Source organism: Panthera leo, chromosome D1 (genome assembly GCF_018350215.1).
Source record: "Panthera leo isolate Ple1 chromosome D1, P.leo_Ple1_pat1.1, whole genome shotgun sequence".
NCBI classification, from domain to species: Eukaryota; Metazoa; Chordata; class Mammalia; order Carnivora; family Felidae; genus Panthera; species Panthera leo.
In genome coordinates this window covers 55,983,762-56,001,363 of record NC_056688.1, presented here as the reverse complement: position 1 = coordinate 56,001,363, position 17,602 = coordinate 55,983,762, and the positions used below count along the sequence as shown (strand labels likewise).

The window sequence follows — 17,602 nt, the reverse complement described above, 5'->3', positions numbered from 1 at the left end:
TGAAATTTATTGTCAAATTGGTTCCATACAACACCCAGTGCTCATCCCAACAAGTGCCCTCCTCAATACCCCTCACTCACCCTCCCCTCCCTCCCAACCCCCATCAGCCCTCAGTTTGTTCTCAGTTTTGAAGAGTCTCTTATGGTTTGGCTCCCTCCCTCTCTTTCTTTTTTTTCCCCCTTCCCCTCCCCCATGGTCTTCTGTTAAGTTTCTCAGGATCCACATAGGAGTGAAAACATATGGTATCTGTCTTTCTCTGCCTGACTTATTTCACTTAGCATAACACTCTCCAGTTCCATCCACGTTGCTACAGAAGACCATATTTCATTCTTTCTCATTGCCACGTAGTATTCCATTGTGTATATAAACCACAATTTCTTTATCCATTCATCGGTTGATAGACATTTAGGCTCTTTCCATAATTTGGCTATTGTATGAAAGAAACTAATTGTTAATACATGGGTATTTCCCATGATTCATTGAATTTATTTCAGCTTTCTGATGTTTTATGATACTATTGTAAATATGTTTAAATTTTATTTTCTACTTTTTTGCTGATCTATAGAAATACAATTGATTGTTTTAAAGTGATTGATTTTTATTATATGTGCAAATTCCTGTATCCCATCCTGACTCAGCATGACTTATAAAGGCCTCGTATGACCCGTGTCAGTCTGAATGCTTCAGCTATAAAGAACTTCTTTTAGTTTCTTCAATATGCTTCAGTCTGTCTTGCTCTTATTTAAGCCTCTGTTTAAATGTTAATGGGGTGTCGAGGCGGCTCAGTTGGTTGTGTGTCCAACTCTTGATTTTGGCTCAGGTTGTGATCCCAGTGTCCTGGGATGGAGCCCCATTGACATTCTCTCTCTCTCTCTCTCTCTCTCTCTGCCCTTCTCCCCAGCTCATGCATGCACTCTCTCTCTCTCTCTCTCTCAAAAACCCCCACAAAAAATAACAATAAAAAAACACCAAAATGTTACTTTTTCTGAGAAATTTTTCACTGGCTGTCTTTCCTTTCTCCTCTTACCTCTATTAGACATACTACTGTGTGTTTCCATTGCATCCTGTGTTTTTCCATTATAGCATTCTAATTGTTCATTTTCCCCCCTCCTTCTAGACGGTCAGATCTCTGAGGGAAGAATTGCCCAAGTACTGTATTAAATACTCTTATATTCTTGGGGCATGGTACAGTGCTTGGGATGCAGTAAGCATTGAATAAATATTTGTTGAGTGAATGAATCATAGTCATGGTTATCAGTCTAGTGTCATGGGCATCATTGCTAAAGGATAAAGACTTCCATAGCATCTAGCTTAGCATTCATTTGGAACAACCAATACTCTCATGCGAAACACTGTAGAAAAAAACCACTGTATATTGTTTGGCAGTGATTGCTAAAACTGTCTGCACTCCCGACACAGCTTGCATATCAGCCTTTAGACCTGAGAGTCTGATGTGATAATGCCACTTAAAGTCATGAGATATTGTGAGCAAAGTCCATTTCTTGGAGTCTCTGTTGAATGACTCCAAATAAATAGACAGTTGTGTACAGACAAGAGCTGCTTTAGGAGGTCTCCTCTTCTGTGAAAAGGCACGTTTCTTTTGGTGCTTTGGAATTTTTATTATTCTAAAATTGCCTACCTCTTATAGCATGTGTTTCTGCATATTTTTTTTAAGATCATCTATTTTTAAAATGAAAACACTGTCAGGTTTTAGGAGGGGTTCAGGGTGTTCGCCTTTTTTTGATAGCTATAATGTTTCAGTTACCAGACTTATCACTATATAGATATGACGTGATTTAATCACCACAATAGCTCTAAAAGGTAAGTACTATGATTATTGACGCTTTACAGTTGAGGAAACCCTAGGTCAGGGTCAGAGACATTAAATACCTTGCTTAAGTTCACACAGCTTATGGCAGATGATGTCAGGATTAAAATCTATCGATTCCAAAACTCTCGTTCACTGTGTAATGCTACATTTTACCAGAAGTATGATGTATAAATCCTATGATAGAATAAATATTCTAGCATATGGTAAAAGGATAAGGAGATCTAGTTCTTCTATTATCTTCCCAATTGTGTTTTTTCTTCTTATAATGATAGAGTAAAGTCCCAGGAAGTGTGTTATCAGCCTTTAAACAGGTGAACTTATAAACAGTGGTTTCTATCCCATTTAAAAGACTGAGTGTAAGAATAATTGCTCATATTTATAGACTACTCATTACTGCAAAGCAGTGTCTCGTGGTTTTTTTTTTATCTTCTTTGGTTTTTATGTATAGTCTTATGTATTAAGGGTATTATTATTCTCCTCCTAATAATGAATATATTTTATTATCTGGTTTACAGATGAGGAAACTGAGTCTCAGAGAGGTTAAGTGATTTGCCCAAAGCCACAAGTTATAGTGGAGCCTGTGTTCAGAGTTACTAGTCACTAACTCTGCAGCAAAGGGAGATTATAGGATTTTGTAGGTATCTATTCTAGTGTTTTAATTCTGGCAGTCAAGTCAGAACTAACATATTCGTTTTATTTATTTGTTTTTAATATTTGTTCATTTTTGAGAGACAAAGAGAGACAGCGTGCAAGCAGGGGAAGGGCAGAGAGAGAGGGAGACAGAATCCAAAGCAGGCTCTAGGCTCTGAGCTGTTAGCACAGGGCCCAACGCAGGGCTTGAGTTCATGAACTGTGAGATCATGACTTGAGCCGAAGTCAGATGCTTAACCGACTGAACCACTCAGGTGCCCCAGAATTAGCACATTCTTACATCTCCATTTTATTATGGAAAGAAAGGAAGGAAATGCTCAAAGTTAAATATATATTTGCCAAGATGGGTCAGAATTGTTGATATTTAACATTGACTTTGTACCTCAGTAGCTTTTCTCCCACTTTTATATGTATTTTTGAGATAAATATTCTTCTGAACTCTTAGAATCATTGAAATCTTAGAATTATTAGGATCTAACATTGACCCTTTGGTCTTAAACATAAGCAGGAGAAAGTGTGCTGCTTTTCTGCCGTTGGGTATCTCTATAGACTGTGGTGGTCAGCACTGGGGTAGTTGGAAAGAAGGGTTGGCTGGATATAGATAACCAGATTTATATGCCAGTAGATCTTGTTCTACTTGTTGGGGACCCCTGTTCTTCATAATGATGGTGCTAGGTAACCAGAAACCTACTTTTTCTTGTCTGTTGAAAGAACATTTGTGTTGAACTATATTCTTGTGTACTTACGTTGACTGTACTATTTAATGATTCTCGAGCCAAGTTAAAATATCTAGAAGTACTTGAGTCACCGATATTGGTAACGTGAAGGGTAAAGATGTATCTGTCACCCGTGCTTGCAGCTTTGATTTAGCATGTTTGCTAGCCATTTGTGAGATGATTGCTAATATGAATATTACTAGTGGCATCTTCCACATTATAACTTCCCTTTGAAACTTGGTGCTTATTTAGGCACTTGGTTCTCAGCCCAAGGGCTCAGTTAGGATACAAAGTCAGTAATATATGATATTTAATCTTTGCTACTGATTCTTCTGAATGATCATCAAGGAATTAGTTAACTTCTGTATCTTTTTACACGTGTGTGTAGTCAGGATAGTGGCTCATAATAGTGCCATAGAGATTAATTTGTATAAACATTTGGAAAAAAAACAGGTGCCTATTATATATTTTTGTTTATAAAAATTTATTGCATCGGTATGATTTTTTGGGAAGAGGCAAAAAGATCATTTCTATCCATGCTGCTGACTTGCTGAGTGGCCGCCTACTCTGAGGGGCCTCGTTACTCCACACCTATAAGTTTCCCCTTCCCACACCTCCAAGGCAGTGGTTCCCAGCTTGTCTACAGCAACTTCCAACTGGGCCATGAGCTGATATTTTCAGTATTAATGTTTATTAATGTATGCATTTTCATTGTTGGCAGATACTAGTAACATACAATGTTAGTAAAAAACAGATTTCCCCTCATTAGTGTCTCAAGCCAAATAACCTTCCCATTAATTAATTATATGTTGGTTTACAGAATCTGTAGCCCTAACTCAACCCCCAAATCTTGGAGAAGCAACACTCTATCTAAGTTAGTTTGCTTGAAATTTGGTTTAGAAAATGGTATGAAACATTGGTCTTAAGGAAATGTGTTTAGCATAACCTAAACACGTTTTATAAATGTTGACAAAATCTAGGAACTCCTCAGTGGTGCCTGGGAAGTCATATTAACTTTATAAAAGCAGAGTTCTCTAAGCTTTGTAGGAAGAAGCTACTTAAAAAAAATTTTTTTTTAATGTTTTTTCATTTTGAGAGCGAAACAGAGCACGAGTGGGGGAGGGACAGAGAGGGGAGGTGCAGAAAGGGGGGCGGGCACAGAATCCGAAGCAGGCTCCTGGCTCTGAGCTGTCAGCACAGAGCCCAACACGGGGCCTGAATTCACGAACCGTGAGATCATGGCCTGAGCTGAAGTCAGACACTTACCAACTGAACCACCCGGGCACCCCAGGAAGAAGCTACTTTTTAATGCAGTTAGTTTTCTTGAGAATAACAGTAATGTATATGTAGTACTTTATACTTAGAAAATGCTTGCACAAAGATCATCATATTCGATCTTCAAAGTATCCCTGAGAGCTAAGTATGGCAGATACTGTTATCTTCATTTTTATCTTCATTTTATGTATGAGATACTGAGATGATGATAAGTGACTTGGCCAGGTATGAACAGATAGTTAGGAGCAAAGTTGGGATGTGGACCCAGACCTTTTGCCTCTAAATTTTGTGCTTTTGTCTCTATTCCATATTATCTACAACCTTGCAAAATACCTTCATTTGAATCCTGCATAAATCCTATATGGCAGTCAACCTTTTTTTAAAAGTTTGTTTATTTACTTTGAGAGAGAAAGAGAGCGAGCAAGCTGGGGAGGGGCAGAGGGGGTGGAGGGAGGTAGGGAAAGAGAGAGAGAGAGAGAGAGAGTGAGAGAGAGTGAGAGAGAGAGAGTGTTTCAGTCAGGTTCCACACTGCCAGCATGGAGCCCAGTGTGGGGCTCGAACTCACAAACTGTGAGATCATAACCTGAGCTGAAATCTAGAGTCAGAGACTTAACAGACTGAGCCACCCAGGCGCCCCCAGCAGTTAACTGTTATTGGAATCCTGTAACATGCCAGGTGTTTCGCTTATGGTATATCATTTACTTCCTAAAATAGTCCGAAGAGGTAATTATTTTACCCCCTTTTTCCAAATGAGAATAATTGGGGCTCAGAGACATTTGTCACAAATAAGTAACAGATCCAAATACAGTTTAGGTTTCTCTGACCCAACACCTGTCTTGTTTCCACTAAACAAAATATTGTTGCTTTCTCTAATATGTGTCCAACAGTAAATTGACTGATGGTTTGCTAGTTTTCCACTGGCCTGTGGACTGTTAGATGAAGAACTTTGTTCTGTTATATTCCTTTTTATCATATGATGGGTGAAGTGAACTTTTCCCAAAGATGTCTTTGATTTGGTTGCATGGTAATTAAGAGATTTGGATTCAAGATCTGCCATTCTCTCAGTTTGTCCTCACAAACAAAAAAATTTTAATTATACGGTCCAGATTTCTTGCAGCTCTAAAATTCTAGTTATCTCAGAAGAAGAGGATTGACAAAAAGGATGGGAATCTGTTCACCTTTTTTATGAATCTCTTTTTAATTTTCAAAGTTTGATGACAGCAATAGATTTCCCAGCAATGAAAAATGCCAAAAGAGAGAGAGAGAGAGAGAGAGAGAGAGAGAGAGAGAGAGATTCTGTGACCCCAAGCGTGTCTATAGATATTGTTTATTCACTGGAAAGACATGTGGTGGGAGCTTCTGTTTCAAAGATCTTCAATTCATTTTGATAAGCAAGAGCAAAAACAAACCTTCTTTTAGCAACGTCATATGTAGAAGTCAACTCTGTCAGACTTCATTGCTTAGATTTAGGGAAAAAAATCCTCTTAGTAATTTCAGTAAATAGAAAGTTTTGATGCTTTATTACCAAAATAAGAAATATTTTATATGAAGTTCCCATCAATTATGATCATTCTTTATTGTCATTTTGTAATAAATTTGAGTAAGATGAACTATGTATCTAGTTCTATTTAATTAGCTTCTCTTTGGTCAGTAAATTATTGTGCTCTTTTCTCATAAAAGAAAAATGACACAGTATATTTAAAGTGGTGCCTTGGTTTCTATTAAAAGGTCATAGATTTCCCTTTATTTCTAAGTTTATGTATTTATTTTGTGAGAGAGAGAGAGCGTGCAAGTAGGGTAGGAGCAGAAATAGAGGTAGAGAGAGGATCCCAAGCAATCTCCACACTGTCAGCACAGAGCCCAATGTGGGACTGGAACCCATGAACCATGAGATCATGACCTGAGCTGAATTCAGATGCTTAACCGACTGAGCCACCCAGGTACCCCCAAAAGGTCATAGATTTCTATTTGAAATTATAAAGACATTGTTAAGCATTATGTAACAACCTTCTTCTCTTATGTCATAAGGTCACAAATTGAAAAATTACTGTACAAATTTTATAATTCAAGATATATTTATTTGAAATGATGGGAGAATTTAAATTTTATTAGCCTGTGTGTATGTTCTGATTTTTTTATAGCCATCTGACAGAAATTCCTAAGCAGATTTCCTTAAAAATTATTCAAAATTTCTTTCAAAAATTTCTTTCAAAAGTTTCAAAACCTGAGGCCAGTTTTTTTTTTGGGGGGTGGGGGTGTTTATGCTATTAAAGTTTCTTTACTTTTAGCTGTTTACATTGTATGCAGCATGTGAAAACAGACAACTTAGCAGTGGGGAGGACAAATGTGGGTGCTGAGTAAACCTCAGATTTTCTTTTCAGAATGATTCTGTTTCCATACATTTGTAATGATTTATTCCTGTAATGTCTTAACTGGATTGCAGGAAAGGTAAGCTATCATATTTTAATCTCCCTCTTTTGCAATGGAAGGTATAGATAGGCAGAAAAAAGCCACCTGACAGATTGTTGTTTTGTCTTATTACCATTTTTTCTCCACTTCCAAAAAGCATTGGAAGTGACATTTACAAAAAAAAAAAAAAAAAAAAAAAAAAGTGCTTACAATTAAATAGTTGAACATAGAAATAAAAGGAGATCAGAAGACAAGAACGTTGAGTGTGTGTGTGCACGTGCACCGTTGTCAAGTCCTTTATTTGTCGTTTATGGAACACCCACAACGAACCCAGCACTGTGTAAGATGTTAGGAACGTAATGACAGGTGTGACAAATATATGAGAGAGATATTTGGAAGGTGTTATAGGAGCACAGACAATGAGTATCTGAAAATCAAAATTAGTTAAAGGAGGTGACACTTAGGCTGAGTCTAGAAAAATACCTGATGGATACCTAGGGGTCGAGAAGGTGAGACTTTCCAGATAGAAGCAACAGTTTATACAGAAGCCTGGAAGTAGATTAGAGAACTGCAGGTAATTCCAGTAAAGCTACCACTAAGGACACATTCATCAAGTAAGGGTTCGTAGGAGAGGCAGGAGAGGTAAAGAATGACCTAATCATAAAGGAAGTTCTTGTTGAAAGGTCTAAAGATCTACTGAAATAAGCAAATTTCTCAAAGACAAAAAGTAGATGAGACTGTATTGATGACTGCGGTAAAGAATGGGGATTAGGTATATGTTTTAGAAAGTTCTCTTTGAAGAGTTGAGGATAGAGAACTGTTAGGGAGTTATTACAGTAATCTAAGCAATCCATAATTAAAACTGAAACATATTGGGAATGTAAAGGGAGGAGGGAATGTGTAGGTTCAAGAAATATTTCGATGATAGACTCTACTGTTAATGGCTTGGTGGGTTGGAGGAGAAAGGGAGAGAAAGATTTAGGATAGTTTCCAATTTCTAGTTTTGACAACTGGCCAGATGATTAAACAAAGACAAATGCTGGAGGAAAAGTAGATATTGGGGTAAAGAGAGAAAAAGGAAGAACTAATTGTGACTTCCAATTTTGGATACCTACCTAGTGGATAAGACAGTAAACAAGAAACCGGCAAGGAAAATAAATATCAAGTTGTGAGAAGTACTATAAACAAGCTGTGGTGATACAAGATAATTGTGGGAGACCATTTTATAGAGATTCCTCAGAAAAGGTTTGCCTGAGGAGCTCAGCCTGCTGGAAAAACAGAGGGAACAGCAAGTGAAAAGGCTACCTGGACATAGAAAGGGGTTAGACTGGAACAGAAAAGAGGCCACTGTGGCTGGAACATAATTTGTCAGGAAGAGACTAGTGTGACATCGGTTGGAATGAGGAGGAATTCAGAGTTTGTATAAATGAAGCTATTTGCCTTATCCACTGAACAGGAGGAGAAGTCTAAGAAAATGGCACAGGGGCAGGTAGCGGGTAGGACTGTGAAGGAATCCGATTATTTCAGGGTAGTACAAGGTGGGGCAATTATATTCTACAGAAGGAGTTGAGGGATTGAGGGGAATGTGTGGAGTACTCAGCTCCAAGAGTGGGAAAGCAAACAGGGAAAGCAAACTGATGATGGAACTGGAGTAGGATTGCTGGACAGTGTCCCTGTTTGTGCTCTGTGCTTATATTTTTAAAGTAAAATCAATCAGACTGGTTGTATAATTTTCTCTACCCACTTGGAGCTTCATGGGGGCAGGTCGAGAGAATGCAAATGTTGAACAAAAGGGAAATTATCCCCATTTTACAAATGAGGAAAATGAAACTCAGAGAAGCTGAGACTTGTTTAGAGTTCTGAAAGTAGCATAGGTAGGATTTTAGCCCAAATCTTTCTGATTCCTAAGGACATGGGCTTTCCAATATAGTGTACTGCCTCCCATATGATCCACCTATTGTATTGAAGCACTAAAATTAGCTATGACATTGTTAGCCATCAAGCCAATTGTGTAGAATTATGAAAGGAGTCAAGTGCTTCCCATTACATGTTATAAGGAAGTAGATCCGTTCTTTAGGGAGAAAACAATTTATTGGCACTAAATTCTGGGAAGAATGTGCGATGTATTAAACATCATAATGAAATATAGTCATTGCAAGTTTGCAAAAGTTACGGCAAGAAATATCTTTTAACCCTTGAGAAGGGCAGTATCATAAATCATAGTTCAAAAAAAGCATTTCTGCAGGGAAGGAAACTAAAATAGTTCAAGTATATTGCTTTTTGGTCATCTGACATGATATAGAAAACCCAGAAGAATGACAGTTTATTGGTTTTAACTGTAATTTTGACAGGAGCTGGCCATTATCCAGTCTGAGGCCAAAGTCTCTGGTGAGAAAGGGCCCAAAGAGTCTGTGTTGTGTTTTGTTGATGGAAGCAAGATTCATATTCTTTAGCTGTTAGACTTACAGGAGACAGCATTGACATTTGGTTATTAAAATTAAAGTGTCTGACCTGAGTTTTTGCTGAACACAGGGGCCATCTTCCTAACAGAGTGGAACGTTAGTGTGTAAATGGACAGGACCAAACATTCCAGAAAACAGTTTTGGAATATGGTAAACTAAGCGCATTCATTTGCTTTCCCTCCCTCTCGATGACCCACTGATACGATAGTAAAGATACAGTGGTGGTGGTAAAGATAAGAGAGGGCACCATTGGAATAGCAAAGATTTTGACACAGTTCTCGAAGACACAGTATAGATAGGATTGTTTTGATGCATCAGCTAGAGTAGAGAAAAACTGCCCACCTGGCACAAAAATGGAAGAGGCTGATGTGGGGGTTTCTGGTGCAGCTCTCAGAGGTCTCAACTTGGAGTTTCCAAGTATAGAAATCAGGAACGATGGAGCAGTAATTAGGGGAGCTGGGCCTACTGGTCCATTTTCTTTTCTTTGGATTTGGACTCCCTTCCTGTAATACTTGCTCCAGCTGCTTTCTAAACATAATGGATTCTTGACCTGGTTAGGTCTCATGGGACAAGGGTTTGGCATAGAAGGTGGAACAGAGCCTGACTGTGGACTTTTACAATTGACCTAGAGGGAAAACATAAAGACAGCTCTACTTAGAAGTGAAATGCCCTAGAGTAACCCAGTCCTAAGATTGACAGTTGTCAATAATGTAACAGTACTGCCTTCTTCCAGCATGGCATATATACTCTGAAGAAAAGCCTAATTGTCTACAGGACCTACCCACTTATGCTGAGTTGGCACCCAGGAACGATGCCTTTCATGTAAATAAGTCTTTCTAGCTTCAAAGGAAACCTACACTAGTTGCCTATACTAATCAGTCTGATCACTTATTCATGGATTTGAAGGGAAAACCAAGGATCATCAGATATTTGAGGAAAACCGTATAAACAAGTCCAAGTTAAATGGAATAGCTGACCCCAAAGGAGCAGGAAATACAAAGAACAGAGAAAAACTTAAAAAAAAATTTAAATCAGCATCCTCAGATTTGACTTCCAGCCTCTGCGGAGGATGTAGAAAGGTAGTAAGAACTTCACTTCCACCCTAACAACAAGAGAAAGCTGAATAATGTACAAAATCATAGCTTTTCTTGCATCTGGAGAATTAAAGATTACAGGGCAGCCAGGTAGCCTGATAATGTAAGAAAAGATGGGCATGTCCGAGAAGAGACAGGATGTGAGGACTGACTCACCAGTGGCAGAGCATGGGAGGAAGTTGGGCCACTGTCTAAGAAGGTAAAATAATTCCACTATAATTTTTAACAAATTGCTAACCACTAAGTGTGTTCTATTGTAAGACTATAGCAGCTGTAAGCAGTTCACACCTCCTTGCAGTTTACTCTGTGTGGACCTACAATGGATATTCACAAGAAAGATTGGAGACAGGGTAGAAAATGTAGAAAGCCTCCTGTGGTTGTATAGGTCTGGAGGAAGGGGAACGGATGCTGTTGCTAGAAAGCATAACTCTTCTCTAAGAACAAAAGCACTAAGCCTCTGGAGGAAGAGCTGCAAGCCCTATGGTTTCTAGGACAGAAGTGAAGGATTGGAAGAAGAAAAAGAAAACATCATTACACTTGGGGGTGAGGCAGAAACAGTGTTGGCCCTGGACTATTAGAAACCTCCTGTCCCTAGGGGAGGGACAGTATCACTGAGAGAAAGCCCTACCCTGATACCTCAGGGCACAGGGACACATTTGAGCTTAGCTCAAATGAGATAAAAGAGAAACTCAGCTCTCCTCCCCAACCAAGATAGAAAGCCTGAAGTGTATCACTTGAGGAGAGGCAAGAGCATAGTGAGTCACTCTTACTTAGGTGCAGGTTCATAGGGCAGAACTTGTTCCCTAAATCTGAGGGTGGCACGAGTTCATTGAGCAAAAGCATCCAGCAAATCATCTCCACCATCACCACCTCCAAAAAGGAGAAGTTAGAGGAAATTTGAAGAATTTTGAAGTTGAAGGTAGCAACGAAATGGAAGCAACAAAACCCCAAACCAGCTTAGTTCCTGATTGTATTGACTCAGCCCCCAAATTAACAGTAGAAGAGGCGTGTCCTTTTCTTTCTCGGTTGTCTCATGCTCTCTGTTGCACATGATGTTGAGCCTTCAATCAAAATTTTTGAAACAAAGAAAAGCAAAAACAAAACAAAGACCCATTGTTATCCCTTCCCCTCCCACCACCACCAACAAAATGTTGTCAAGAGAATTTAACTCAAAAGAGGAAAAAAACTCAGTAGTGACTCAGATGTTGGGAATATCAGAGAGAGAATTTAAAATAACTGTGATTAATGGGCTTCGGGCTTTTATTGAAAGGTGGATAACCAGTATGGATAGATGGTAAATTTCAGCTGTGAGATGGAAACTATAAGAAACAGTCTAATAGATATGCTACAAATAAAGAACATGGTAAGAGAGATGAACAGTGCCTTTGACGGACACTCCAGTAGATTTGACACAGCTGAGAAAAGAATAAGTGAACTTGAATATAGATCAATAGAAATTACCTGAACTGACGTGCAAAGAGACTCTTTGACAAAAAACTAAGACAATTCATTACCACCAGTCCTACATTTTAAGAAATGTTAAAAGAATTTCTTCAGTGGAAGAAAAATGATACCAGACAGAAATGTGGCTCTACACACACAAAAAATGAGATCTCCAGAAATGGTTGAAGATACTATAAAGACATTTTTTCTTATTTTTAATTACTATAAAAGACAGTTGATTTTCTAATGCAAAAATAGCAGTGTTTTGGGGTTTATAACATGCATAAAGTAAAATGTGTGAAGAATGTGAGGAGTGGGGAAGGGAAGAATTGGGAGCATAGTATTTTCAGGTTTTTATACTCTACATGAAGTAGTATAATAATATTTGAAGGTAGACTTATTTATTGAAGTTATATACTGTAAACTCTGGGGCAGCCACGAAAAATTTAAAATAAAGATAAGACTGCGGCGCCTGGGTGGCTCAGTCGGTTAAATGTCCAACTTTAGCTCAGGTCATGATCTCGTGGTCTGTGAGTTCGAGCCCCACATTATGCTCTGTGCTGACAGCCCGGAGCCTGGAGCCTGCTTCTAATTCTGTGTCTCCCTCTCTCTGCCCCTCCCACACTCACGCCTCTGTCTCTCTCATTCTCTCAAAAGTAAATAAACATTAAAAAAAATTAAAAAATAAAATAAAATGGAGATAAGACTAAGCCAATCGTGAAGAAAGAGGGAATTGTAAAAAAATATTCAATTCAAAAGCATGAAAAAAGAAGGGAAAAAGGAACAGAGAATAGGTAGAATATATAGAAAACAACTAGCCAAATGGTAGATTTTAATCTAAATGTCAATGATTATATTAAGTATAAGCAATCAAAATACCTCAGTTAAAAAACTGAGATTGTTCAGATTAATTTACATTTAAAAAAACCCAACTAAATGCTATCTGTAAGGAACCCACTTTTAATATAAGGGTAGATAGATTGATTGATTAAAAGTAAACGAATGGGAAAAAAAAAAAAAAAAAAGTAAACGAATGGGAATAGTACACCATGCAGATACAAATTAAAAGAAGGCCAGAGTGGCAATATTATATTAGAAAAGGAGATTTCAGAACAGTGAATATTACCTGTGATAAAGACAGATTTTACATTATGGTGGAGAGGTCAGTCACAAAAAGATATGACAATTCTAAATATGTATGAACATAACAGAGCTTCACTATATATGTGTGTGTGTGTATACATGTATATATGTATATTTACGTATATACATATATACACACACGCAAACCATATATATACCATATATACACTATATATATACAACATATATGTATATACTACACACACACACACAGTGTTAAATGTGTGTGTGTATATAGCAAAAACTGATAAAATTGGAAGAAGAAATAGTCAAATCTATAATTAAAGCTGGAAGCTGCAACACTCATCTCTCAGTAATTCATAGAACAAGTGAAGAGAAAATCAGCAAGGATAAAGACCTTAACACTATTAACTAACTTGCCCTGATTAACAGCAGACCACCCCACTGCACACTATCAGAATATACCTTTTTATCGTACGCGCATTGAACATTCGGTTAGGCCATAGTTGCTATCATAAAACAAATTAAAAAAGAATCAGAATAATGCAAAATATGGTCTCTGACTAAAAGAAATAAACTAGAAATCACTAATAGATAAATCTGGAAAATTTCAAATATTTGGTAATCGTTCAACACGTACATGGGGTGGGGGGTGAAAGTTATCAATCTGAATGTCATCTGAAATCATTAAAGATTAAGATTTGGGGAGGAATTATACTGGGGCTAAAGGAGATGAGTGGTGCTCCTTGATTATGTTCTGTTTGGGGGGCAAAGTTACCAACATGTGGATCATTTAAATACTGGTGGGAGAGAAGAGAAGGGTACTTAGAAATATGTTGATAAAATGACTTCAGTTGGTGAACTTAGTGCTAAGGTCTAAACTGTATAATGTTCAATAATGTACTTCTTGTTCCTTCTCGCAGGAGAGGTGCAGAATAGTTGAAGGCCCCTTTTCCTGTTGGATCATAGTTCATGAAACCAAACCCCTTTGTAAGATTAGTGTGTCTGGATCTAAGATTGTTTTTCTGTGCTTCAGTATTTCTGGTGCTATCAGGCCTGGATTGTCAAGAACAGAAGATGCCCTCATTTCTTAGAGTAGGAAGATGTAAAAAGATTTTATGATCACATAAATGGACATGGAGGTTCCAGAAGTTGATGTAAATATAACAATCAGGCATATAAACACAAATACTAATCTCTGTGTAATGCTAAAGCAAACACTTAAAGGAAATTAAATGTTCTGTAATGGGTTTGGGGTTTGGGGTATCAGTTAAAATGTGGAATATTCATATAATTCACATCCACGGAGTTGAATTTTACACAGCCATTAAACATTATAACTTAGACTATCTGTCAACATGTAAAAATGCTTATGACATAATATGGAAAAATCAGAATATACATTTCCTGCACACTGTGATTGTAGCTAAAACTACTTATATTTATGAACTACGCGATAGCAGTCAAAATGCAGGTAATTTTTCCTTTTCTACTTTTTATACTCTCAGAAACGTTGTTGTATAGCATTTGTGGGTGAGAAGAAATTAACCACTTAAAAGATAGATAAACTTTATTTATTAGAGCAGTTTTTAGGTTCATAGCAAACTTGAGCCGAAGTTGCAGAGATTTCCCATATATCCCCAACTCTCACACATGCATAGCCTCCTCCATTATCAGCATCTCCCACCAGAGAGATCTGTTTATTACAATTGATGAACCTTTAGTGAATAAGCATCAACACCAGAGTCTATAGCCGCTTTCTTTTAAAATGAAGTCTGGGGATGCCTGGGTGGCTCAGTTGGTTGAGCATCCGACTTTGGCTCAGGACATGATCTCGCAGTCAGTGAGTTTGAGTCCCGCATCGGGCTCTGTGCTGACAGCTCAGAGCCGGAAGCCTGCTTAGGATTCTGTGTCTCCCTCTCTCTCTCTGCCCCCGCCCCCACCTCACGTCCTGTCTCTCTCTGTCTCTCAAAGGTGAATAAGTATTAAAAAAAATTTTTTTTAAATGAAGTCTGAATTTTGAAATCTCATCAGGGTTTCTTGGTCAGCAATCCAGAAATCTGGAGGCAGGTTACTCTTTGACTTACTCTTTGACTCCTGCTAGAGGCTGGACTTGTGTCAAAATTGAACAAGTAGGGAAGTTTCTTCTAGTTAATTCCCCCAGAAGACCTCTATCCCCAGTTTACTTTGCCTCTGAACTCTATTGCTCTCTCATAGTCGGGGGATGGGCTCTGCGTGTTTGGTTGTGATCGAGCAGTTGTATCTGCAGTGTTACATCTGGAATTGTCTTCCTCCGTCTGTCTCTAGGAAGTGCATTTTCAACTGAGCACCTCAAGCTTCAACTCCAGAAGGAATCTCTGAATGAATTGAGGAAGGAGTGTACTGCGAAAAGGTAAATGCAACACTGAGAATAATAGTTAAGAGTGTTGAGTTTACCTTAAGGGTAGGATTTGGAAAAGCAGGATTCTGTAAAAGCTGCTGGTATTCATTTATATTCCACACACATCAGTGCCACATTCATTTATTTAACAAACATTTATGAAGCACCCTACTGAGCGTCATGCACGTGCTAAAAGTAGTTACGAGAGCTCCTAGCCTAATCAGAAATGTGAACAGTTGATCTTCTAGTTTATTTATGTATTGCTTATTTATTTTTAATGTTTATTTATTTTTCAGAGAGAGAGAGAAAGCAGGGGAGGGGAAGAGAGAGAATCCCAAGCAGGCTGGGTGCTTTCAGCACAGATCCCCACGCAGGGTTTGAGCTCACGAACCGTGAGATCACGACCTGAGCTGAAATCAGGAGTGGGATGCTTAACTGACTGAGCCACCCAGGCGCCCCTATTCTTCTAGTTTTTAAGGCCACTGCACCATGACTTAATGTTTGAATCTTCTCCTCTTCCTGTCTTCCACATGTAGTGTAGCTTATGGTCTTTTCTTCAGACTTAACTCCTGTTTAGTGTTCGTCCATTTGGATTACCTCCACAACTCCTAGCTTGTCTTTCTAACATCAGTCTCTCCACTTTTCAGTTCATCCTCCATGTTGCTTATCAGACCTCTCCTCCTAAAATACTATTTTTACCATATTTTTTCTCCTTTTAAGAAGTCATGGTGATTGTTTTGCTTAACTTTTCAAATAACCTTCAGCAAATTGGCACTGTACAACTGTAGTTCATTTCAGTTGCTCCACAACATTCATTTCATAGGTGCTAATAGTTTTTCTCTTTATTTTTTCCAGCACATGCTTAATTTGATGCCACCTCTGTTCTTTTGCTCATGTTTACTCCCTTTTTCTGGAAAGTCATCTCATCCTACATTTTTCTTCAAGAAACCTTAGCAATTGAGCATTCAAGAATGTTAGACCTGGAAAGAACCGTGGAGATCATCTGGTCTAATCCTCTCAATTTGCAGATAGGAAGGCAAGGCTCTGGGAAGTTACTTTGACCAGCTCACAAGGAAAGCAGGACTAGATCCCTTTAACTCTTTAATGCTCTTTGCGTTACACTACTACTTTTACGTTCTACTTTGACCTACAGTTTTGCTGAATTCCTCTTTTTTTTTTTTTAATCATTAACACAATTGAGCAGGTAATTTATTCTATGGGTATTTTATCTCATGGTCTTATTTCTTTAGTTCAAGAGAAGAGCTGCATCATCTCATGCCACACCTTAGTGTTTGTTCTTTTTATTCTATTTTCCTAATATGGCAGGCAGTAGCTGTGAGTGAAAAATAGAATACTTTTTAAAGATAATACCATGTAGATATTTCCTGAAATCAGATTGGCTTTCAGATTAAATGAGACCCTGGTCTTCTTACTGAGCCTCTCTAAATTTTTTATCCTTGTTTGTAAAATGGGTATAATAATATCAACCTAATTGAATTATTCCAATAAGTAAAGCCATTTGTAAAGCTCCTGGCATGTAGCGGTAGGTGCACAGTCAATGATTATCTGTACCCTTTACATCTCTTAGCATGATGCCTGATACACACAGTAGGCCCCAGTATATGGTTATCTTGATCTTATACTATTTAGAGATAGGTCAGGATTCATGTTAGCTATTATTCTGACTCTACTTCTGAGTTTCTGTGGCCCACTGCAGGCCATTTAATCTTCCTCTGCATCAATTATGTGGAAATAAATATTACCATGAAAACATTTTTTGTTTTAACAAATATGCTTTTTATCTTTCCTTATCAGAGAACTCTTTCTGAAGACTAATGCTCAGTTGACAATTCGTTGCAGGCAATTACTATCTGAGCTTTCCTACATTTACCCTATTGATTTGGTAAGTTTCAAATTTTCTAGGAAAAAATTTTTTTAAAGATGGTTTCTGTTTGAAATTTCCTCTCAATGAAAAAATTCATTGCTCTAGTCTTAATCATATGCTTTGTCATGAATCATTCAGAAGCTAATATCTATTTAAAAAAATAGATTTGGAATGAATTGGCATTCAGTTCCACCATTTGATTTTTTATAGCAATTTGATGGTGAAATGCACTCATTTTCATCTGAAAGAATGCCAAATAAATTTCTGGTTTCCTTATGATCTTTTTTACTCAGCCAGATTATCCACTGCCATCATTTCTTTCTTTTCTTTTCTTTCTTTCTTTCTTTCTTTC

At 37.8% G+C, this 17,602-nt stretch overlaps 1 protein-coding gene across 3 annotated transcripts in view; it reads left to right on the top strand.

The window, feature by feature from the left end:
• UVRAG (UV radiation resistance associated) overlaps window positions 1–17,602 on the top strand; it is a 297,399-nt gene that overhangs the window by 149,760 nt on the left and 130,037 nt on the right. For all 3 annotated transcript variants that reach the window (XM_042904090.1, XM_042904091.1, XM_042904092.1), the window contains 2 exons: window positions 15,293–15,377; window positions 17,181–17,268. In XM_042904090.1, the coding sequence (XP_042760024.1) occupies window positions 15,293–15,377; window positions 17,181–17,268 (173 nt within the window). The remainder of the gene's footprint in view (window positions 1–15,292; window positions 15,378–17,180; window positions 17,269–17,602) is intronic.